Source organism: Sander lucioperca, chromosome 8 (assembly GCF_008315115.2).
Source record: "Sander lucioperca isolate FBNREF2018 chromosome 8, SLUC_FBN_1.2, whole genome shotgun sequence".
NCBI classification, from domain to species: domain Eukaryota; kingdom Metazoa; phylum Chordata; class Actinopteri; order Perciformes; family Percidae; genus Sander; species Sander lucioperca.
The window spans coordinates 20,363,293-20,388,842 of record NC_050180.1 but is presented as its reverse complement, the minus strand read 5'-3'; the positions used below and the strand labels follow the sequence as shown (position 1 = coordinate 20,388,842).

The window sequence follows — 25,550 nt, the reverse complement described above, 5'->3', positions numbered from 1 at the left end:
TAAACAATTGTCAACTATTACAAGGCTGAGTAGTGTCACTGTTGCAGGTAATTATCTTGTGCCAGAATGTAAAGGAGGACAATGTGTGGGACAACAAAAATGTCCTCTCACTGGGAACCCAGTCATGTTCCTGCTACACATAAATGCTGCCACATTAATGATGACAGGAGGCAGCAGCTACATGAGACTAACACCCTTTTCCGAGAATACAGCATAAAGGCATGAACACATAACTGGCAGCAGTTTTAATTAAGACATACATACTGACAGAAAGCTTCAGCTAGAAACAAAAGTCACTATTGTTTATCATATTTTTGTAATATTTCTCAGGTGTACCAGGCATCCAAGAGCTGGTAGAAACCTGCATTTAAAACTTTAGTTTTTTATGTTTAGTTTTGTTCATGCTGGATATTAAAAGAGAATCGAGAACCGTGGCCAAACTTTTCGACCACAGCAGTTACAGACTGACACCTATTTGTTCAAAACCCCAAACCCTTTCAAAAAGATTACTAACAACATATTGTGGTACTGCAGCTTTGCCATATTGAAGGGAGGAAGCAGGAACAGAATTAATAAATAATGGCTAATACATTGCTTTTCATACAAGCTTCCCACTGACCACCACCTACTCTGAAGAGAGATACAATGGTAAGTGGCAGGAAATACATGTGATGTCTGCTGCTATATATACACCAAACAAATAATAGCATGCATCCTAATGCAACCTCAGACAAACAGGGGTGTCACGATTCTCCAAATCCTCGATTCAATTACATTTTCGATTCTAAGGTCACTGTTCGATTCGATTCTCGATTTTTATATTTATTTTTTTTAGGGCTGTCAAACGATAAATTTTTTTTAATCGCGATTAACTACAGAAATTCAGCGATTAATCGCGATTTAAAAAAAATTAATCGCATATTTTATCACATGATTAAAATTCTATTATTTTGCATTTCAGAACAGTTTTTAAGTACATATTAACAATCGAAAGCAATTTTTACCAGTGTATCTTGATTGGGAATCAAATGAATGCAAAGAAAGTTACTTTATGAACTTGATTTTAAGATTTGTAATTATTTATTTACTGTAAACAGAAAAATGTGTGAATCTGTCATTATTGCACAATTTCTCCAAGTACCTAACTAAAAAACTAAAAAACCCTATCCTTACTAGAGTCAATATAGTGTTTAGTAACTCCTAAATAATGTTGATTACTCACTGACGTCCAGTGATCACCGGTTAATGAGACAGCGTTTGCAGCACTTTGCAGCTGTTCCAGTGTGACTGCTTTCTCCGTGTGGTACAGGCTGTGTATGGTGAAACTACTGTCCCTCTCGACGGCAACGAGACAGGTCAGAACATGCCAACCGTAGTACGTCTTTAAGACCCGAGTCCTCTACGTTGCTGACAGGTCTGCAGTTAGTTGCCACCCGTTTTGCAAAAGCTGTAGTAATTTTGGGAGATTTGGTTTCATCCACAGGTCTGCAAGTAGCACTCTCCAAAATAGTGCCTGAGTGGGTAGCATGCTAGCGGGTAGCATCACGTTAACTGTACTACTATGCTTAGCTCCGTAGGTGGTAGCTCAAGCTTGACGTGCTTCGGTGATATTTTAATTCGGCTTTACACAATGTGCATATGGCTTTCGACTTGTCTACGAGCCGTCCGGGAGTTTTGGAAAATAAAAAGCCCCATTCAGAGTTATTGCTGCTGTCTTTCTCCATCATGCCTGCAGCCTGCAACAGCAGGATGTTTTTTTTTGTTTTTTTTGTTTTTTTTGCAACAGCAGGATGTGTTACGAGGAAGTGGCAGCTTGATGATAAGTAACGGTGCTGCAAAGGGTCAAAATAGTAGCCTGTTAGGCACGACGCAAAGCCGAGTGAAGTGTAAAATAAATTAATAAATGCCGGCATGCGATTAAAAAAAATGAATTGCATCGCTGACAGCCCTAATTTTTTTTAAAGCACAGGTTGCTATGCCATTTTTAGACTAGACTTTTATGCAATATAATATCTGACCTTTGGTCGCAATGTACCACACTACATTGTCAAATTTAAAACATTTATTAACAACATAATGTAACAATAACTTATATCTTCAGTCAATTGGAAATTTGACAATTTGTCAATAAAGTAAAAAGAAAAAAAATGTTAGCCAACAATGCTGAGGGCAGATGCTTTGCAACACAGCGGTGTTTGGTGTTTGAAGCCCCCAACGTCGGCACTAGGATTAGGCAATGGTTATGGTTAGGTGCCTTGAAGACGACGGCCGCAGCGCTGCCTTGAAGTCTTGGTTGGGGGCTTAAAACACCATTGACCCAGCACAGCGGTCTTAGCAGACAGATAGCAGAGAGGGCGACTCAGCAGTCCGCTAACTTGTTGCTCTCTCTAATATTACCAATATAAGCTGCTCTGTTTAGGCTACAAAACGTGTTTTGGATAATGTTCAGCTTCGGCAGCTTTACCTATATAGCTAAAATATACAATGACTGAGGAAGCCTAGTGACGAGTCCATAGCAACCAGTTTGCGTGTTGAATTAATTACCCAGTGTGCTTTGCTGAATGGTCTCAATGTTTTATCGTTTTAACTTAGTATTTGAAGTAATACAGGAAGTGTGCATTTAGTTTCCATGCTTATTGTGTTTCCACAACAATGTTAGTGAGTAAATCAACTGAAATGGCCACTACACCATAACAGAGGAGTGTGATGTATAAGATGAGAAGGCAGAGGTTAAACCGTGTATATTATGGCTGAAAAAGTAAAGGGAACCTGTAATCTTTGCCCAGTGCAAACCAGTATAGAAGGCATCCAGGATTTAATTTGAGCAGCAACACGGCGGAACATGTTCTGGCACCTCTGATGTTGGATCCGGAACCTTTCTTAATTGAATCCAACACTTCCTGTATCACCATGAAAAATGAATCGCCTAAATGAAAAAAATAAATTACTGTTTGTGTAGTGTTCAATGTTGTTATCTGTCTTGTTAGTCTTTATCCCCCATTGAAGTTCCACAAAATTCTTGCATTTCCGATGCGTTTTGAGGTGAATTTTCAGGGTAAGACGGAGGCGGGAGGGGAGGCACTTCAACAGCGCGGCGCTGCACTTCAAGTGACACAAGCGCTTGTGCTGGTTGAGATTGCTGATAGCCTCATTTCACTCAGGGGAAAAATGTCAAAAAGACAACAAAGCTTGCTTAACTTTGTCAAAAACGCTGGCCAGTCGGATCCCAAATAAGCAAAAACCGTTTCCGCCGATCAAGAATATGGAGACCACAGTGGGTTTTTTGGTTAATTTAATAGTCCCATGGATAATTGCTGCTTGTGAAAACGATTGTTGCAGTGTATTTTATTTATTTATTTATTTTTTTACATTTCGTAGTGCACGTTCTGAAATAAAAATAAACACTGCCTTGTACACACAGCGTTGTTTAGTTTTTTTTAGTCAGAGAAGCTACGTAGGTGATGTCATTTTTTTTTGTTCCGTTACCTCCAACCCCCGTTTTGAGTCGCCGGATCCACCCCCCCTCTGCGCTCCGGGACCTCCCACTTAACAAATTAAGCACTGAAGGCATCCATAAATTGATGCTGAGGGTCATTCCTCTTTTCACAATCATTTTGGAGGGTCATTGAAAATTTTTTACTGGCAAAGGGAGGGTCAAGTCTAATTTTACTAAAGATCCCAAAACTCCTCTGGTGGCACTTTATATAAATAACGAACAGTCCCTAAGAGAAACAAAGTGTCTCCCCTGTGTTTTCTGACCACGGTGGGAAATCTGTAGCAGGAAAAGTTAACCCTCTCCTTGATTTCATAATGCCATACCTGTCTCTCTCTCGTTGACTGACTCGCTTGTGTTGTTCGTTGTGTGTCCGACTATGCGTGCTTTGGAACACCTGCCCAACTCTACCTCTGATTGGCTAACCATGACATTTTACTCAACCTCAGCCAATCGTCAGCATGTATGCGCTTGCGTCGCGCACTGCCCACTAACCAAGGAAGACCAGTAAAAAAAAGTATTTGCCTCTCGGCTCAGACTCAGAGATCTAGTTGGTCTGATGAAAAAAAACTGCTTCAAATATATTAACACGCCGCATTTTTTGGCAGTAACGGTAACGGCGTTATTAAGATGGGAAGAGTAATCAACGAGATTACTCGTTACTGAAAAAAAGTAACGCCGTTAGTAACGCCGTTATTCCCATCACTGATCGTGACACCCTTACAGACAAATCAACAGGAACTATTTGCATATAGCAACCACATAAACCATCCTCCTGACACTTTTAATTACATACATATATATATAATGACTGGCAACTGATGAGTCCATAACACGTTTGTTTCTTAATAAGCTAATGCGACCATAGTGAAGATCACATCCTGCTGCAGTCTTCATTTGACCACAGCATGGCTACAGTAGTTTAGTACTCTATGTTGCCTGACTCATTGTACTATACCTTCTCTAACAAATGCAAATGCTGTTTTTTTCTCTTAAAGACATTTTGGTTTTTAAATGATCCCTGCAAAGGTAGCCTCCATTCGTTAAGTTTTTTTCACTATAGTGGAACTATCCTTTAATAAGATTATCTCATGCAAACTAGCTACCTCAGCAGTCAGTATTGATGCGACTATATGCAGCAAGATCGAGAGTAGTGTATTTTCTGCCTGCCAGTATAGTGGCTGTTAGAGGCAGTGGTGGTAACTGTAGGACCCCAATAGAAATACATCAAACTTTTCACAAGAAATGTATGCATATCCAGGCCATTCATGGTTTTTTTTATGACATCTGTCTACTTGTTCTTGCCATGCATTTGCTTGCTTGCTATATGTTAACAACAATGTTGGAGGTAAGCTGCAGGAGTGACTTAATAGCAGATGTGTGTGATTTCTAAAAAATATAACCTTGACCAACGTAATTCAATGTTAGCTGAGCAAACCAATTAGTTCAATATTCCCACAACATGACTCATCACAATGATAAAGACTATGTCTCACTGTCTGAATATAACTTTTACCATCTTTAGTTAAGAATACTTAATGCTGACTAATATTCTACCACTGTGGCTGTTCCATTTACTGTAACCAAAAACTATGTCACAAGCTCTCAGCAGTCAGTTTTCATTTATGAGATGAAACTACTGTACTACTTATAGTACTCGTATAACACACTTATCAGTTTTGAAAAGTTTTGACTGTCAAAAGTGCGCCATAATTGTCTAAATTAAACCTTTAAGTTATGTCAAACAGAGGAGGGACATTTCAGCAGCTGTTAAAGACTTACAATAAATACAATGCTGTAAGTTTTGGTTTATGTCATGCAGCAGCTTGGACTATAAAGGCATTCTGACATGATTTTATGTATTTAATATTTTGTTTCACAGCTCATTATAAGAAACCTAATCCAGAGGGACTACACAATTGTCAACATAAAAGACAGCTGTTGGCTATTTTTATATTTCTTTTTACAACATTGATGTTATCATATATTAATAGTTATTAACAATGTATTTTTAGAGACAAGTTGGAGTTTTTATCATGGACTTTACAGTGTCAGTATTATTTGAGCCAGCATCTAGTTGCAGTTAGAAGAGCAGCACCTTATGATACAGTATTTCCACACTCAGCTGTGCTGTATCACTTTACACAGTATCTGATGTGGTTAACAGCCACATATGGTCAAATATGAGTGGATATGAAGTGCCATTTGCAATTTCTTACAGTGTGTGACTTTTTTCTAACTGACAATATGAATAGACAAATTGTGTGTATATATATATATATATATATATATATATATATATATATATATATATATATAGGCATCTATAATCAATAATTCTTTGTTAACAAAAGACCACTTGACCCTCAGGATTACTGTGCTATAAAGCATGTATCAGCTCATTGTTTTGGTTTTAAAGCAACACTATGTAACTTTTCCCGCTTCGGTCCCCCTAAAGGTTGGAAGCGGAATTGTCCATTACATTACATTGTGCAAGTTTGCCAGATCGGGTAGCTGATCTGTAGTTCGAATGAACTGGACAATGTAATGTAATGGACAATTCCGCTTCCAACCTGTAGTGTGACCGAAGCAGGAAAAGTTACATAGTGTTGCTTTAAGACCTGTAACTTTACCTTTTGGGTTCACTCTCACCACTCTGATCAACAATGACTTTTGCGGACGCAGCAGGCAGCTGTTTCCAAGGAAAAACCCTAATAAACCCAGAATACACTACCTGATCAGCACCAAACAGCAGGCAGAAAAAGTTAACAGCTAGCTGGTGAACATTGTGGACCATTAAGCAGCTGAAGAGCCAGATATTTTCTCAGGAATTAGTGGAGACCAAAAACAGAGCTAAAAGCAGAGTGAATATCTGTTAATTTTTCTGAACTATGGCTCCAAATGAATGCTAATGTTGCTCTGTTTTTATTTGAATTGGTTCTGAGTGCGGCTGAAATGATGGATGTGAACTGGACCAAGCAAAAAGACAAACTAAGCATTTTCTTTTTCTTTCTATGAACCAAACAACCCCCCATTACAGCATATTACTGAATTCTCACGATTTGCAGCTTCCTGTGGCCACTGTGATCAGCATGGATTCCTCGGGCACAGGCATGTTGATAATAAAATTTGCTGCTCTGGGCGCCCTCACTTGGTTGAGCGTGCGCCCCATGTACCAAGGCTCAGTCCTTACCGCAGCGGCCCGGGTTCAATTCCAACCCGCGGCCCTTTGCAGCACATCCCCTGTCTCTCCCCCCTTTCACAGCTTATCAATTAAAGGCAAAAGCCCCCCAATTTAAAATAATAATAATAAAACGCTCAGGTACACTGGTCTAGTTATCACATGTTAGAAATAAGCTCCTGTCACTTAGCTCCATCTTGTGAGATTCTCCAAGCAGGCTAATTGCCCGGTTATTCATGAGTAGTCTGGAGCCCCTACTTCACTGTACCATTAAAGCAGATGCTGGTTTCAACACTCTCCCACCAACTCTTTACAGCTCTCCCCTCTGCCAGTTCTGACGAAGCAGGTCACCTGCTGATTGGTTGCCTTCCTCGAGCAGTTGACTCTATTAGCTATAGCAATGAGGGTCTTTAACTGGGATGTCTCTAGAATAGATGGGGTGGTTAACGAAGGTTCGTTTTGGATCTCCAGAGAGGAATCCTCACTAGCTGAGGACACCATGGCATGTGTTCAACAATCCCTGTGGTGTTAGCAACTCAACTGTAAAAAGCCATGTTTAACAGCTGATACTCTGATGCTATAATACACCACAGCAGCTATTATCGAGGTCTTAACAGTTCCTGCAGTAGATCCCCTAATAAATGAAAGACAAAATAGGAAATCCTATGCGACTAGGTGACACTGTCTCCCATGTGAGATGGAAATGAGAACCTGACTGACACTTAGCACAGCAAGTGCCACATACTACTGGGATTTACAGTTAACAATGCTTGTTTGCTGTAAATCTCTAATGCTTACAACACAATATGTATCCCCAACCACACAATATTAAAATGTCAGTTTTGCTCTGTCATAATGCATCAAACAGTTGCAGATGGAGTTGAAATGAGTATAAAATGTTGAACCTTACACTGTGTTGCATCACATTCCAAACAATCCTCTGGTTTGCAGCATAAAGGCAGGGAAACAGAAAGTCTTAATTAATTCAGTGAAGGGGGAAGAAATCATTGACGGACATACAAAGCTATAGAGACAACTGCTGCATATGAGACATCAAAAATGTGGAGAATGAATTAGATTGCGCAAAAACATCATTAGCATTGAATAAAACAAATAACTAATTAATTGTTGTGGGATTCAAAGAGCCAGATGGCAAAAACTGCTGCTTTTCAAATAATGTATTCATCAACCTGTTATTAACCTGACACAATGCTTTTGAGACATTTAATTTTGCATGTTTTAAACACTGTGGGCGAGACTGCCATTCCAGTAAACTGAATTAATACAGTTGCTCCTTTTCAGGTCAATAGGTAAATAATTTCAAAAAATATTTGTTTTGGTTTCTAGTTTCTTCAACATAGCTAAGATACAATTTGAAAAGATTTACTTTGAAAAGGGCTAGAGGGGAGTAAAGAAGGGCACTGTGGCTGCAAAGGTAATCCATGATGAGAACTGTCTCTCAGCTGAATTGGTGTGTCAGCTGCGTGTTAACCTTTACCCCGATGCAGCATTTTAGGTTTCAAGGTTGTTTGAGATGGAAATCCATGTATCAAGATTCAATCCAACAAACATACAGCTAATCTGATAGAAAATAAAGGTGTGCTTTACAGCAAACAATTGATATGGTCAGCCTCACAAAATCTATCCATCTCTTCTTTCATCCCTTTCTTTTCTGTTTGCCAAGTACACAGAGATGAGAAGGGCACTGAACGCAGCGCACCGCACCTTCCGCTGCCCTCTTGGGGTAAAGCTGTTGATTCGTTAACAAACACAAATCGATAGAGGCGCCTGAATGGAGGACGAGTACAAAGAATTAATTTCCGGCTCCAGGGGCTTACGACGGCAAATCACCAGCTTTAATCAACAGTGTCAAGTCAGAAAGACAAATGATGTTTACACTGAAGCAGTGTCTCGCCTAAAAACAGCAGCATTGGCTCTGTCTCCTTACCAGTCTGTCTAGGCTTGTGCCAGCTGCAGTGGTAGGCCGCTCCTCTGGGCTGTACGGCCTGAAGCGAGCGTTGAACACATCCGAAACACCACGTGTAGACCTAGTCATTCCTGCGGGTTTAGGCTGGCCACAGCCTTGAAAAACCTGCAATTACAAAAACATGGGCACCCAATTGTCAGGGGTTTAAATTACTTGGGAAGTGGAAAATAGGGAAAACATGCTGTTTTGTTAAGGTCTTGTGAAGCATTCATCCCACATTGCCAGCTTGACAGTGCTTTTTGTCAAGTTGAGGTAACCACGTAGATAGGTGATTCAACTAGGAGTTGTGACCAATGCTATTTAGGATGACAGAGTTAAGTTTTTACGGGCTTTTGGGAAAATACCACATATACTTAAAAGATAAACAAAACTGCATCTGTTGCATGGGAAAGCCAACAGAGCAATTAGCTTTGAATGAGAACAGGCATCTAAAACTGCGTAGGCAGGAAAAATTCTTCACAACCACCTACATTTTTTTTTCTTTCTAAATAAAATTTTGTGGGCAAAGAAAAATGCAGTAAAACACAGGAAACACATTAACTACTGTTAGTTGAACTAAGATTATCTGACCAAATTGAAACATATAATTCAAATATAGGACCTAAACTTGGACATAATTAAAACGTGTTGTACTACACACCTTAGACACAGCCCAGCCCCAAGATCCCCTCTTAGTTTTGCTTCAAGTTGGACTTCAACAGCCTGTCGGACGTGTTGCTTTAGTTCTCTGGGGAATAAACCCAATTGACATACCCTGTAGGAGACCTGGGCACTGTTGTCTTGCATATTCATGATGGCTTCTGAAATCTTGACATCAATAGGCTCCATGACAGATTCAATGTTGAAAGGTCCCTCCAGCCTCTGTGCCACCAGCAGCATGGCATCTGTAATAACAGTGGTAAAAAAGGTGGGGTGTGAGATATATACAGAGATATATTCAGTTGGAGAAACACTTTTCACTGGTATCTAAGTGGTCAAGCACTTGCATACAAAAATAACCTTCAACATAGCACAACATGTCCAATTTTGTCTAAGATGTATTATATGGTCCCATTCACATGCTCAGTGACACACTCCTGTCATGGATGATGTGGCAGGGTCCAATATTAGTAGCATTTGAGATAACCCAGTGCACTGCAATTTAAGAAAATACAAGCAAATAAAGAAAACATATTCACACGTTTGATTACACAATTAGAAGTTCACTTTAAATGAGCATAACACAATCATAAAACACAAGCAAGAAGGATTCCACTCATGTCCCTGGATACTGTGATGCAGATCAGTTTGGTTGTGTGCATTTACAGTGTTTCTGCATTTGCGTGTATTTTCTGCTAGTAATTGCTTGCATTTAGTTTGTAAGGGTTTTCTGTATTTGCTTATGTTTTCCGTATTTGAAGTGCTTTCCAAAATGCAATGCATGAGTTCTCAAACTGCTGTTAGTGTTTTCCTAATTTATTTCTGATTTCCCACGTTGCTTGTGTTTTCTTAAGTGGCATTGTGCCAGGCTCTGTCAGCTCGCACAGAAGAAGAAGCAGGTTGACTCCTTAGACAACTAAAGAAATGAGGTTTAATTTCCATATTGCAAACTTGTATTCACATGAATTTTTTTAAATGCTATGCCTACCTCAGTACTAAAACAATTAATCAAAAGAATATGTATTGCCAACTGTTTAAGTGATTTTTTATGCAAAATGACCAGATTCTCAAATGTTAGGATGTGCTGGTTTTCTCTATCTTATATCACTGTAAACTGAATATTTTGGGTATTTTGACTGTAAGTCGGATAAAACAAGCAACTTGAAGACATCACTTTGGGCTCTCGGGAATTGTGATGGCCATTTTTCACTATTTTCTGACATTTAAAAGACTACATCATTAATACACTGAAAAAACCCCTCAATAATAAAAATAATCCTTAGCTTCTTAGGCACTGACTTGCCAACGGTCATAGCTTCAAACAGCAACTTATTGTATCTTGCCTTCTGATTACTACACAGCATTGTCCATTACCTCCACCTCTCATCACAGTCCACCAACACACACTTATGAAGCATGAATGCTTCTTGGGGGAAATTCAATTTTTATGTAGATTAATTCAATCACGTCAACAAAATGTTGTTATGTTGCATGCAACAAATAGTGCTGATGAGTAATTGATTTAATTAAACTTTTGAAAGCCTAGCATTTTTTTTTTTTTTTACATCCGGGCAGGCCATGAATACTATAAGGTCAATGGCTCATTACTATCCTTGTGTAGACACCAGCCAGAAGGCCTTGTTGAACATGAGACACTTAACATTATCATCTCCACAGATTCTATTTGTTTTCATCACTTTCAATTAACACATCTGATCATATTAAAAAGAAATGTTCAGTTAAAAAATGTTATATTTACAGCTGTGATGGTGCAGATTTCACAGTAGCTCAAAGTGGTTAGGCTACAGCTGTCGACTTTTAGAGGTTAAGTGTGTCAATTGATATTGCCATGAAACAGAAACAGTGGTAAAGTGCTTTCACACTCGCAGGGTTTATATACTAATGTGATACTAATGTGCCACTGTCTCTGTAATGGCAGTTCTGCATTTGAATGGAGTGCCACAGGGAGTTGGACATCACCAAACCACTAACTCATAACTGAGCGAGTCCCAGATCTGGAGACAGTACTTAAGTAGTCTGTCAGGAGAGGTTTCTCCATCCATAGACCTCCCAGGACAAGACCTCACCACTAGGCTGTTGTAATGACTCTACAATTATGTCCATACTAAATAAGGTCATCCTGCCATTTAGAGACTAAGAAAACGATGACCTCTGACGTGCTTGTGACTGCCTCATTAGTTTATTTAATCCACACTGAAATACAGTAAGTAAGAGTGTTGTTTTTTGAAGAATATTTATTTTGGCTTGCTGCTCCCATCACCCCACCCATCATAAGAGAATGGTATAATTTATTCCCAAGTGGCGAAGGCACAGATAATATTCCAGAGAACAGTGCAAAAAGCAGTGACCGACACTGCGTAAAAACCACATATATGAAAACAATAGGCCTTAGTTGAAAAAATAATGACTGATACTCTGTGTAAAAGGTAGCCAAAGACTTAAAGGGGATATAGGAGACAAATACTGAACATAAATAAACAAAAACAAATCACACAGTTCTTTGATAGCAGGCTTGTCCTGAGATCGCTAATGGCAGAGGAAAAGAGCTGTGAAACATTAGCGCAGCTCTGGCTCGATATCCTTTCCAATTATGACGAAGTCTGAGCCTTTGAAGAGCTCTTCTGTTTGGTAACATAGGAAGATCTAATAGCCTGTGATACTTGCTGAAATTTTAATACACAGACTATGTCGGAGCCAAATGGTTTTCTGAAGGAGCACTTCAATCGCACCACTGTGCAACCATATGGTCTTAGTGTAGATGACACCTGTACCAGCAGAAAAATCAAACAAAAACAATTGAGATTTTATACTAATAGTCTCTTAGCATTTATGCTGATCCGCTTCTTTAAAGTGTTTCATGATGCTAAACTGGAATTTAGGCAGAACGCTTTGTTTGTGTTCTTGTATTTTTTTTATTTTTTTATATAATTTGAACCTGACATTGCCATATAGCTTGCTGTTTAATCTGATTATGATGTAAATTCATTCATCTGCCTCAGGTATGTCTGCTTACTTGATAACGAACACATAAAAAAAATCTCAACTGAAGCGTAAGCTTAAAAACTGCCAAGTGCAAATACTGAAAATGTAGGTCAAGAGAGCCAACTGGGAACAACTCATGTTTCATAAGAGAAAAGAAGAGTGCCTCTAGCATCAGAGACGATGGAAACCATGGTGACTTTTCTGCAACTTATCAGATGGGCTCGACAAACAGAGGGAGCCAGGAACTTTGTCTTCATACATAACTGAGGGAGAGCAGACAGGGAGCGACAGGAACAGAGAGAGAGAGAGAGCAAGAAGAGAACAGGAGAATGAGAAGTGGTGCTGACTGGGTTGAGTCAGGCCAGGGTATGGCTTTGTCCCAGAGGAAGGGCTCCTACACCGCATGTGGAAAAAACTCTACCTACATGGAGAATTAATGACCATCATTTATGAGGAGTGTATGAAGTCCAGTCCGCTGTGGAATGGCTGCCACTCTGAGCCAAATTTTCCCTGCATCACTTTTGCAGCACTGAGATAGGCCACTGGCCAGCCGGAGGAAATCTTTTTATCATCACGACACAGCCATGCAAATAGACGCATTTTGTCCTATTCAGAGCTGAGGATTTTAAAAACAACAACTGAGACTGTGCCTGCATGACATGTAAAACTAAACAGTGTCACAATGGCCTGAAACCACAGCATTATCCAAATTTGTTTTGTTTAATATTGGATGTTAATGATTAAGTCTGGCATGTGAAACATGCTTATTTGCATTGTCTTGCTCAACAGCTAAAAACATCTGAGAAGGTAATATTACTCTGGGCCTCTGCCTCTTCATCGAGATTGATGTCCACTTAAAATCAGACTATGTCAGCCAGCGGCAACCTCCAGCAGACAAGGACAAAAAAGGTAAGTGAACAGGCCAATCTATGGCTCTTTGCCTGTGACGAGCTCCACAGAATGAAAAATGGCTCTAGTGTAATTTGGATTCTGTAAAGCATAGCTCATCTGTGGTTCAGTCAACCAACTAATGGTGCTATATAAAACGGTATAAAAATGAATACAAAGAAAATGCATGTTGTTCCTTGGTCACACCTGATCAAAAAAGTCCTTGAACATACATGTATGTGCGTGCGCGCACACACACACACACACACACACACACACACACACACACACACACACACACACAAACACACACACACACACACACACACACACACACAGATTAAGACAACACAATTAAGAATAATTTCCAAAGTCAAGTCTGTTCTGTCATACAATGATCTGGAAAAAGTCATCCATGCCTTCATAACCTCCCGCCTAGACTATTGTAACTCTCTCTACTTTGGTCTCCCTCTGACTCTGGTGGCACGGCTTCAGATGGTTCAAAATGCAGCAGCTAGGCTGCTCACGAACACAAAAAAGCGTGAACACATTAAACCTGTCCTAGCCTCCTTGCACTGGCTTCTAGTCCAGTCTAGGATACAATTTAAAATACTGTTGATGTTTTTAAATCTCTTCACGCCCTGGCCCCCAGCTACATAGCAGATATCATTCATCCCCACGTAGCTCCCAGGTCCCTCAGATCCTCCAGCCAAGGCCTCCTCCATGTCCCACGGTCCCGGCTTAAGCAAAAAGGTGACAGAGCCTTTTCTGTTGCTGGCCCTCAGCTGTGGAACCGACTGCCACCTGACATCAGAAGTGCCCCTTCAATTGTGATATTCAAAGCCAGGCTCAAAACTCACCTTTTTACATTGGCCTTCCAGGCATCTTAATTGTCTTGCCTGCTATGTTTGTAAATAAGTGTTTGTCTTTTGATGTCGTTTTAGTCTAAATTACTGATTTGTAAGTGTATTTTATGACCCTGTGGCTAATGCGCTATGTACAGCACTTTGGTCAGCGTGAGCTGTTTTTAAATGTGCTATAGAAATAAACTTGACTTACTTACTTACTTACTTACACACGCACACACACACACACGTGGGCAGCCACAGAAAAGGACAACATACTGTTCTATTTCGTATAGGCTTCGCCCTCTAAGCCACGCTATTGGGTTTATCCCTTCGCGCATTGCGCAGTCGTGAAGATTTTCTTTCCCGCCCTAGCGTGCCGGTCGGGCTTCAACTACGTCCGCAAATACTGTATATAAACAGAGCGGACGCGTAGCTCTGCTCCCACTTTTTCTTCAAGCTAGCAGTATGAAGACAAGCTCAACTTCCAGCGGTGTTCACCTCTGCCCCACCTGCCGGACTGGCTGCATCCTGCCGCCGGACCTCCATCCCCGCTGTGAGACCTGCCTTGGCGCCGCTTACGCCTCTTGCCAGTTCTGCATCCGCCTGCCATCTAAAGAGCTTAACCGGCGGGCGGAAGCTTTCTGGAGTGTCAGGCTCTCACCCCCGACGCCTCCTGCTAGTTCTGCATCCGCCTGCCATCTAAAGAGCTTATCGGCGGGCGGAAGCTTTTCTGGAGTGTCAGGCTAGCGGGGAAGGGGATGGCAGCTGGGCAGATAGACGGCAATCCGTCAACACCCTGGATCCGCCGGAGGAAGGCTTTATCGACGAGCACGAGTCCGATGGCTCGATTCTCTTGGATAACGCCTCCGTCACCGGCTGTCCCTCCTCCCCCTGGGAGATCTTGACCTCGAAACGGGGATCGATGCCCTCCCATTGCGGCTCTCCCCATCTCCGGAATGGCCAAGGGCACCGCTCCGGCGGTCTTCCCCTCTGCCTCAGGCGGCTCCACCCTCTCTTTTGGATCTGCCGGAGATCATCAAAAGGCGGCAGACCAGAGAGGCATAGCGCTCCCGGCTGAGCTTCCAGCCCCCGCTCGCGGCCTCTTGAGCGGGGATGTTTACGCTCAGGAGCCGCCCTCCTCACGGACCCCACTCTGGCCGCGCTTCACGGAGCTTCGGCCATTTGTGGAAGAGGAGCTCTCCCAGCCCGGGAAACTGAAGGCTCCCGTCTTTCGCTACGCCCCGTTTACCCGGGTTCAAGGCGACACAGAAGCGGGCTTCCTTTCGGTCCCCCCTCTGGAGCAGAGTCTGGCGTTCATCCTGCTTCCGAAGGCCACTTTTTTTTTCGGCCACCGGAAGCCTACGCCTCCTTCACCCCATGGATCAGGTATGTGCTCAGGTCACTGACCGGTCACACCAGTGTGCGGCCCAGGGTCTCGCGGCACAGAACAATATAGCTTTGCTAGCCTCCGCCATGGCCATTAGCCTACTCCGGGAGCTCTTCCTCCGGAGCTAGTCACGGAGATTGGCAAAGCTATGACCGCGATCCTCACCCTGACCACGGCGTCCACGGTGGTGTTGTCCAGAGTCATGGCGTGGCAGACTGTGGAGCCAGCGAAACATCTGGCTCCACATGACACAGCTACCCACTGACATCAGACGTGAGCTTCTGTACGGCCCCATAGCTCCTGATGGACTATTTGGGCCCCGCCTACAGACAGCCACGTCCCATTTGCACCAAGTTGAACGATTTCGAATGCTCGGCTCTTGGAAGGCGGCTCCTCCACAGCAGCGCCGTCGCCATGACAACCGGCATGAAAGGAAGCGCACCACAGCCTCTGCTGCGGCTGCGTTTTCCCAGGCTTCGAGCTCCGCTCCTCCGCCCGGCCCCCCTCCGCAGCGACTGCCGGCTCCACATGACCGGCAGGCCTCTCGGAGCCGGAGGACCATGAAGGCGGCCCCCACCTGGTCTAACCCACCCCCGAGCCCCCCAACAAACAGCGGCGTCGGGGCGCGGGAAACGTCTGTCCACATACAGTTGAGAGATGGAAACGCAACGGCCCTTTTAACGACCCATCTAACGAGCAGTTTCCCCTCAGCCAAGCAGCCCCTGTTCCCATTGAACAGTGCGCTGACAACATGACAGTCGTTCCCCACACAAGCGCACACCAGCCCACCGTTGCACGTGGAGCTCCACCGCTCTCTCACTATGCAGACAGCGAGAGCGAACGCTCATTCACTATGAACGGTGCCGCTCAGTCATCCCTCTCCCCCCCCCGGCCATGCCAGCGGGACGAGGAAGACAATGACCTGGTGACCGCTCCCGCCTCTCACAGCGGTCCCATGGGCTGGGCGTCACAATCTCACGTCTCGCCCAGCGGCGGAATGGGCTCTGCGCTCCTTGCTGACCATGTCCGTAAACAAACACACAGACATGTGCACGCCTGCTCAGAGCACAGCGCAGCATGGATCAGGCTGACACACATGGACTCATGGATGTCAAAGCTGATAACACGGGGCTATACACTTCAGCTCGCCTCCCCCCCGCCTCGCTTCACGGGCGTATTGGAGACAACCGTGTCATCCCAGGCAGAGCCACATGCCATGACAGAGCTAGGGGAGCTACTGTCATGGAGCGCCCATTCCACATGCTGACCATCAGACATGTGTTGGAATGTGTGCGGCACCAAGAATGATTTACATCTGTGGATCTGAAAGACGCATACTTTCACATCCAAATCATTCCCAGACACAGGAGATTCCTGCGCTTCTTTTCCAAGGGGCCCATTTTCAGTACAACCGACTACCGTTCGGTTACTCACTGGCCCCCCGCACATTTCCAAGTGCATGGAGACGGCACTTCAGCCGTTGCAGAAAAAAGGCGTCAGAGTCCTGTTTTATCTAGACGATTTGCTCATCCTGGCTCCCTCTCGGGAAACGGCAGCGCTGCACACTGTGGCAGTTCTGCAGCACCTGCAGACACTGGGTTTCGCCATAAACTGGCAGAAAAGCTCATTGGTTCCCACACAATCGATAGTTTTTCTGGGTGTAGTGCTAAACTCGATTGTTATGAGGGCCAGGCTGTCAACACCAAGGCAAGACGCGCTGCTCTCTCTCCTGTTGCACACCACGCCATGCGCAAAGGTATCAGCGCTGTCCGTCATGCGCCTTCTGGGCATGATGTCCGCGGGCTACATGGTGGTCCCCCTGGGGCTTCTCCACATGAGAAAAATCCAGAGGTGCTTCCTCCGTCAGCGTCTCGACCCCATACGTCACAAGTGGCGAATGCTGATCATTCCTCCTTCCCTACAGTCGGACCTGTCACATTGGGGGAACCCCCGGACCTTGTCAGCTGGGGTTCCCCTGGGCAAGGTGACGTCATATGTGACAGTGTACACGGACGCGTCCCTCACTGGCTGGGGGGGAATGTGCGAATCACAGGTGGTGGGAGGAGAATGGCCACCCCTCTCCCACACATAATTTGTCTGGAGCTGTCCACGGTGCTGAAGGTTTTGAAACACTTTGCCACCACCCCTGGCCCAGAACCCTCCTATATGCTTTTCCCCCGGTCCCTCTGATTCCTCGTCTCCTGGAACGCATCCAGGAGGAGAATCTGTCGGTCATCTTGGTGGCGCCGGAGCGCATCCTGGTTCCTGACACTGGTCCAGCTGCTGGCGGGTCCCCCCTGGCAATTGCCGTGGCGCAAGGACGCCCTGTCACAGCTGGACGGCGCGATATCTCACAGTGATAATCTAGCGACTGTGGGGCTGGCTGCTGAGCGGGAACGCTTGCAGAGGTTAGGCTTGCCCCCTGCCGTGGTGCGCACTATTCAGAGCGCGAGAGCCCCCTCCACAACAGCGTATTACGCGGCGCGTTGGTCCGCTTTCCAGCGCTGGTGCACGGAGAGGGAAACAGACCCTATATCGTGTCCCCTGTCTCTCGTGTTGACTTATCTCCAAACATTGGTAGATAACGACCTGGCTCCGTCCACAGTCAAAGCCTACGCAGCGGCCATTTCATCCTGCCACGAAGGCTATGGAGAGAGAAGGTTTTTTGCGCACCCCCTAGTAAAGCGTTTTTTGAAAGGGGTCAGACGACAAAAACCCGCCGTGCGCTCTCTCACTCCCCAATGGGATCTGGCCCTGGTGCTTCGAGCTCTGGGAAAGCCTCCTTTCGAGCCCTTGGCACAAGCCTCTCTCAGGTTGCTGTCCCTAAAAACGGCGCTCCTCCTTGCTCTGACGTCAGCCAAGCGAGTGAGCGACTTATGTGCGCTGTCAGTTTCACCGTCCTGTCTCTCCATTAGAGGGGACAGGAGCGCAGCCACCCTACAGCCTAACCCTTCTTTCACACCGAAAATTTTAACAAATTCCTTTCGGTCGAGGGTTTTTTCCCTCCAGGGTTTTTTCCCCCCGCCTCATTACAATGACGTGAAGGATTGTGCTGACCGATTGTGCCCGGTGCGTGCGTTATCACAGTACGTTTTACGCACGGCGGACATAAGGCGGACACAACAGCTGTTTGTACACTATAGGGAACACTCCCAAGAAGTGGCCCTGTCAAAACAGCGTCTGTCTCACTGGCTGTGTGAGGCTATCACCCAGGCCTATAACACGGAGGGGGCGGAGCCCCCCCAGGGCATCCGGGCACATTCTACAAGGGCACTATCGGCATCAACAGCTCTGTTCAGAGTCATGTCAGTAGCCGACATCTGCGCGGCGGCCTCTTGGGCATCCCCATGCCCTTTCATCCGTTTCTATTTGCGGGATATGTCCGAGCCCTCTCTGACTCACTCGGTCCTATCCTCACTCAACGACGGATGATGCCCCGTCGTATGTGGGCCGGGTGCCGAGAGGAGAGCGCCGTCCCACATATATGTGTAGCCTATGTATATATGTACATATGTATATATATATATTTGTCGCTATCACACATCCTCTCTCACTGCCATGCACGCCTACAATCATGATATGTGCCACTGCATGTGCACTGCCTGGGGTCCTCCCCCCCCCTACTCTGGGTGGCTGGGAGGGACTCGGGCGTCCCATAATTATCAATCATGTACTACCCTCACCAATCATGCACGCCTGCCCTCTCGGCTAGGCCAAATTATTACCATGGCAGGCCCCGTTACCTAGATAACGGATTATCTGATACAGTCCCCTGTCAGTGCATGAGAGAGAGACAGAGGGGAAAAAAGGTTTAGTCTATGTTCCACTGTGGGCTCTGGGTCACAGGTAGCATTGACTACATCAGCTTCGCCCTAACCCAATAGCGTGGCTTAGAGGGCGAAGCCTATACGAAATAGAACGATAGTTACGTTATTGTAACTCCAGATTCTATGAGTATAGGCGTAGCCCTCTAAGACCCGGGCCACCTGCTCCAGTTACATTAGCTGAAGAAAAAGCTTATGTTGGGAGCAGAGCTACGGGTCCGCTCTGTTTATATACAGTATTTGCGGACGTAGTTGAAGCCCGAGTGGCACGCTAGGGCGGGAAAGAAAATCTTCACGACTGCGCATGCGCGAAGGGATAAACCCAATAGCGTGTCTTAGAGGGCTACGCCTATACTCATAGAATCTGGAGTTACAATAACGTCTAACTATCATTGCCTTTATCAAAATATCCTCTGCTGATACAAGGATTACAAAGAGCATGTCATGACTGTATGAATACAGTAGGCTGCATAGGACTAAAACACTCCTAAGGAACACGCATTTCCTGGGTGAAAGGCTTTAATTTTCTCCAGGAAGCGAACGCCGCTCTCTGGCTTGAAAGTCCTGTATGTTAACGCCCAACCATCCACCCCTGTCAATGTTGTGAATACAGCACAAAAAAACGTGGAATGCTTATGAATTACAGTGCTTGACTTTATGTAAGTTTTTGAACGAATGGTTCATGAGAACAGGTTGTTCCTAGACGATGTATCATAAGATTTTGGCGATCTCCTTGGCCTTATCTCTAGCATCATCCTGAGGTCAGAATGTGTGGTTATGAGTGAGGTATCTCAACAACTATTGGCTGGATTGCCATGAGATTTGGCACAGACAACAATGTGCCCTTCACGAGGATTTGTATTAACTTTATCTAGAGCCATCATCAGTTCAACATTTCTATTTTCTTTGATTTATGACAAAATTCCTGCAAATCTATTACATTCCCATCAGCCTCAGCTGTACTTTGTGTTTACTGCTAATTAGTAAATGTTAGGATGCAACACTAAGATAGTGAACATGGTAAACATGACCTGCTAAACATCAGCATGTTAACATGCCAACATTAGCATTTAGCTCAAAGCACAGCTGTGCCTAAATACAGCCTCAGAGAGCTGCTAGCGTGTAGACTCTTAGTCGTGTTTAAAAATAAAGCATGACACACTCATCGTCATTCTTTTTCCATTATTACAGTACATATTTGCAATTGAGTGATAAAAGCACACTAAATAGTATGCAAGGCTAGTAATGTAAAAGCCATATACTGGTGCAGCACTGCTACTGCACTGCACTGCTAATGAAACTAAACAGCATAATCCAATAATGAGCCATTCACAAGCATATTGTGTTACTAATGGGGTTGGAAAGATGTCATGGAATTTCAGTCTATGGATGCTGACAGGAGTGTTTCAACAATTTTGTACACAAATATGTTGAAAAAGCCCATCCCCACAGTCAGTATCCTTTCTTTCACTTTGTAAAATCCACGTTACATGATCTGGACAGGCTCAACAGCAAAGACAATGGAGCAGCTTCGAGCAAAGACAATGTTAGGCCTCACTGCTCATGAATACACCAGAGAGAATAATTTCTTTCTCTTCACAACATTTCTATCTTTCTGTAGATTTGTAATTGCACAGGTGGGACGTGAGTCTGCAATTAGATCCACTCAACCACATCTTCATGTAACTGTGAGGGATTACGCAAGCAAAGAGTTATGAAACAAAATGGAAATTAATGTCGCTACAAATGCCTTTGCACATGAAACAGAGCGAGAGCACAATGTTGACCTGGTGCTGCCTTGAGAAGGAGCACAATATGTTGCCCAATATTTGTTCGAGGCTTTTAGACAAATGACGTGAAAGGGTGGCACTGGCTCGGTCTATACTCTGCCAGAAATAACTCATGTGTGTAAGCTATATAATGTAATATAATTTCCTAAGCCCTCAATTTTCAATTCAAAGTTTACAGTTTTCTCACAGCTGGAAGCATTAATAGATGACTTGGATGGGTGAGTTGTATATTTATTCCAAATTCTGAAATAAGGTCAATTCTAAAGATATATCGGTAACACTTTACAATAAGGGTACATTAATTAGCATTACTTAATGCATTAATAATCATTAATTAACCGTTAATTACAGTTAAATAAGGTGTCTAATAAACATTTGTAAACAATGTTCATGTTTGTTCATGTTAACTAATTAATTGATGCATTATTTAGCATTAGCTAATGCCTTAACTAATTGTTTAGTTTTTAATTGTTGTTAACTAAGGTGTCTATTTTACCATTAGTTAATGCAGTAATAAGCATGGACTAACTGTTAATAACAGTTAACTAAGGTGTTTATTTTAACATTAGTTAATGAACTAATAAGCCTAAACTGGAAATAACAGCTAACTAAAGTGTCTAACTATCATTTACTAATGTTAATGTTAACTAAGGTATTGATTAATTCATTGTTTAATGGTTTGTAAGATGCTATTTATATTACTTATTACAGTAATACGCATCAGTTAACAGTTAATAATACAATATTAAACATTAGGTAAATGTTAACAAATGTATCTTGATAACATCAACTAAGGGTTTACTTGTTAATTAAGGTATTTCCTAATATTATTAGGTGGTTGATAAAGATGTTTGATAGCATGTATGTTTTAAGGTTCACAACCAAGCCATCTCATTATAAGACAACTGTTTTTATTGTTTATTTACGGGTTATGGTTGTCCACATACTTTTGTCAACTATATTTGTTCATCCTCCAACATATGACTTACTTTTGGTAGAGGCCCAACCTATATAAATTATTGTGCATGCTATATAAGCATTACTTAACCATAATTGGCCACTTGATTAATGTATAATAATAGTGAATAAGCATTACTAAACCATAATTAAACAGTTATTATTGATCTTTGTTAGCCTTATTGGAAAGTTGAGAACATATGCACCTTAACCTACACTTGATAAATGCATAATAGTGCTGCTAAAACATCACTTAACCATAGTTAACCAGTTATTAATGCTCTTTGTGAGCAATATTGTAAAGATGAAAGCATATACCCTTTGAGTAACGTATTGAGCATTGAGTAATGCATTAATGCATTAATTCACCATAATTAATTAAACTGTCACTGTCATTCAACAGTAGTGAACCAAATGGAAAAAAAATTTTGAACAACCATCTTTTATCCACCCAAAAAAGAGACCATATGCTATATGTTAAAAGAAAAAAAACTATTCTTCATACAAAATGTATATCAACAATCACTACAAATTGCCACTTGCTTTTGTAATTTCTAATAAAATTAAAAAGCCTCCAAAAGGAATTAAGCATAAAGAAAACATTGCAGTGGGCTATACAATTACTAGGATTGGGTATTAATTAACTTGAACATAAACTGTATCACTTTATAACTTTATAACAATATAAATGCCTGCATGAGGCAAATGATTTTAATGCTTTTTTATTGGCAGAAGCTCTTGAATCTCTTTCAACTGCTGTACTTTTAAAAAAAAAAAAAAATGGCTTCATCAGCCTCAACAGCTTGTTTACATTGCTTGACAATGTCTATGAGCTTCCTCTCCTTGAGCTGAAGAACCAGTTAATAGTCTAGCTAGCTGTCTCAATTTACGTATTATTATACATTAATCAAGTGATAGTTAAGGTGCATATGTCCTCAACTTTACAATAAGGATATGAAAGAGCATTAATAACTGTTTAGTTATGGTTTAGTAATGCTTATTCTGTATTATTATACATTAGTAGAGTGATAGTTAAGGTGCATATGTTCTCAACTTTACAATAAGGCTATCAAAGAGCTACCCTGGAAATCCAGAGTTCTAGCGAAAGCACAATTTGAATGAATCTGGCCTTGAGTAATGATGCTTATTAACTATACCCTTGTAGCCGAGCTGCACCAATCACATCGGTGTATCTGATATAGGCGGGCCAGAGGCGAGCTAAACAGATGACGACAGTTTAATCTACCAGTCAGCTCCACTGGTAGCTAAGCGTATGGGGCTCTGGATACATCACCCCGTGTATTGTTGTGATTAGTCGTAGTGTTATCCAGTTGCGTGCAGTGAGATTTTCAAATGCATGGTTGGTGCTGCCCCTCGAGTTGGGCCATTTTCATTACTTAATGCCAGACCCTTAATCTTTCGGATTTGGGTCTGGATTTCCAGGCTATCAAAGAGCATTAATAACTGTTTAGTTATGGTTTAGTAATGCTTATTCAGAATTATTATACATTTATCAAGTGTTAGTTAAGGGGCATATGTTCTCAACTTTACAATAAGGCTATCAAAGGGCATTAATAACTGTTTAGTTATAGTTTAATAATGCTTATTCAGTATTATTATACATTAATCAATTGATAGTTAATGTGCATATGTTCTCAACTTTACAATAAGGCTATCAAAGAGCATTAATAACTGTTTAATTATGGTTTAGTAATGCTTATTCAGTATTATTATACATTAATCAAGTGACCAGTTATGGTTAAGTATGCTTATATAGCATGCACAATAATTTATATAGTTTGGGCGTTAAGTTAATGTCTACATGAAGACAAAGGAACAAGCAAACCTCTGCATGGAGACTATGTAGTCTTTTCACTGATCTCACCCTCTATCAAAAGTAAGTCATACGTTAGAGGATGAACAAATATAGTGGACAAAAGTATGTGGACATCCATAACCTGTAAATAAACAATAAAAACAGTTTTCTCATAATGAGATGGCTTGGCTGTGAACCTTAAAACATACATGCTATCAAACATCTTTATCAACCACATAGTAATATTAGGAAATACCTTAATTAACAAGTAAACCCTTAGTTGATGTTATGAAGAGACTTTTGTCAACATTTACAGTTAGTCAAGGATTATTACTGCATTGACTAATGGTAAAATAGACACCTTAGTTAACTGTTTTTAACAGTTATTTAAGGCTTAATATTGCAATTACTAATGGTAAAATAAACACATTATTTAACTGCTATTAACAGTTAGTCAAGGCATTAACAATTGGTAAATAGATGCCTTAGTTAACTGTTACTAACAGTTTGTCCAGGCTTTTTACTATATTAACTAATAGTAAAATAGACACCTTAGTTAACTCTTATAGAGTTAGTCAGGCTTAAAATTGCATTTAATAATGGAGCTCAGTGTAAATTCTTTCAGGAAGACTTCTAATCACCGCTCTCTTCCTAAAACTATTCAGCTGTTAGCGGCGTTCACTTTTCAGTAAACCGACCAATAGGCCACGAAGTTCATGATCCAATCACAGCATGACATCCTGCTTTAAATGTTTTCTCCGTGCTGTCAGCTGTCTTTTCAGGCAAACGTGCAACACTCCTCCTCCCCTTCCACCTCTGTAAGGCATGGTTACCCGAACCGAGCCCGACGGGTCCCAACGGTACCCGCCGGGCCGGGTTCGGACAGATATTTAGAAATTATGGTCGGGTTCGGGTTGGGCTCGGTCACATCAGCGCGATAAGGCATTTGTTGTAAAATGGTGCTGCGACTCCTTTAAGAGAGCTCAGTGCGTGTGTAAAGTGCAGAAGAGAGATAGAGAAAGAGGAAGCAGACGTGTAGATGCCATAGACTGTATATAAGAATGGACCAACAGATCCCGTTGCTCTGGACGGAGACCAGTGAAGGTCGTTAGAAGCACTTTTCCGGTGAGCGCTGAGCGTTACTGCGCAGCCTCCAACTGAGAGAGACGACGTAAATGTGCAGTGAGCAACGTGTCTGAAAGTTGTAAGTCTTCTGGTAGCTGTGCCAAGAGAAATCTCAATCATTCCCAATCTTGCAGAGACGGAGAGCGTAGGTATATGTAAGGAGATAACATAGGCACAGGCTAATTATTGATCACTAAAATGATAGTTAACATTAGTAATTACACTTAAACAGCTAATGTGAGACAAAACTGCCTGCGCGCTTCTCCTGTACTATACGGTAATTCCTCTACTATGCGACAGTAAGTTGAGTGGTTATGACACAATCGTTAGCCTATTTTTACAAAAACGTCTGCTACGGAGCCATAACGTGAGGTACACGGTAATGGAGCCTTTTATACTTTAAACTCTTCAGATGTAAAGTTATTCTCTGTCAAAGTGGCGCCAAAATGAATGGCAGTCAATGGGATTCTAACGGGGGGTGATCGCTTTGTAGCATTAAAATGGCGCCATAGGAGGTTCGCGGTCCGAGGAGAAGCTTACCCCCTTGGTAGATGCGAGTTGGCGGAATAGGTTTAAGTTTTGTAGCCAACAGTATTGTGTGGTGTCCGAGAT

At 42.6% G+C, this 25,550-nt stretch overlaps 1 protein-coding gene across 2 annotated transcripts in view; it reads right to left on the bottom strand.

The window, feature by feature from the left end:
• Positions 1-25,550, bottom strand: part of LOC116047662 (glypican-6-like) — a 113,063-nt gene that overhangs the window by 20,849 nt on the left and 66,664 nt on the right. The window contains exons 5-7 of one of the 2 annotated variants that reach the window (XM_031296574.2): positions 9,415-9,545; positions 8,623-8,766; positions 7,585-7,614 (exon numbers count right to left, since the gene is read on the bottom strand). In XM_031296574.2, the coding sequence (XP_031152434.1) occupies positions 7,585-7,614; positions 8,623-8,766; positions 9,415-9,545 (305 nt within the window). The remainder of the gene's footprint in view (positions 1-7,584; positions 7,615-8,622; positions 8,767-9,414; positions 9,546-25,550) is intronic. The other variant, XM_031296585.2, reaches the window with a different exon arrangement.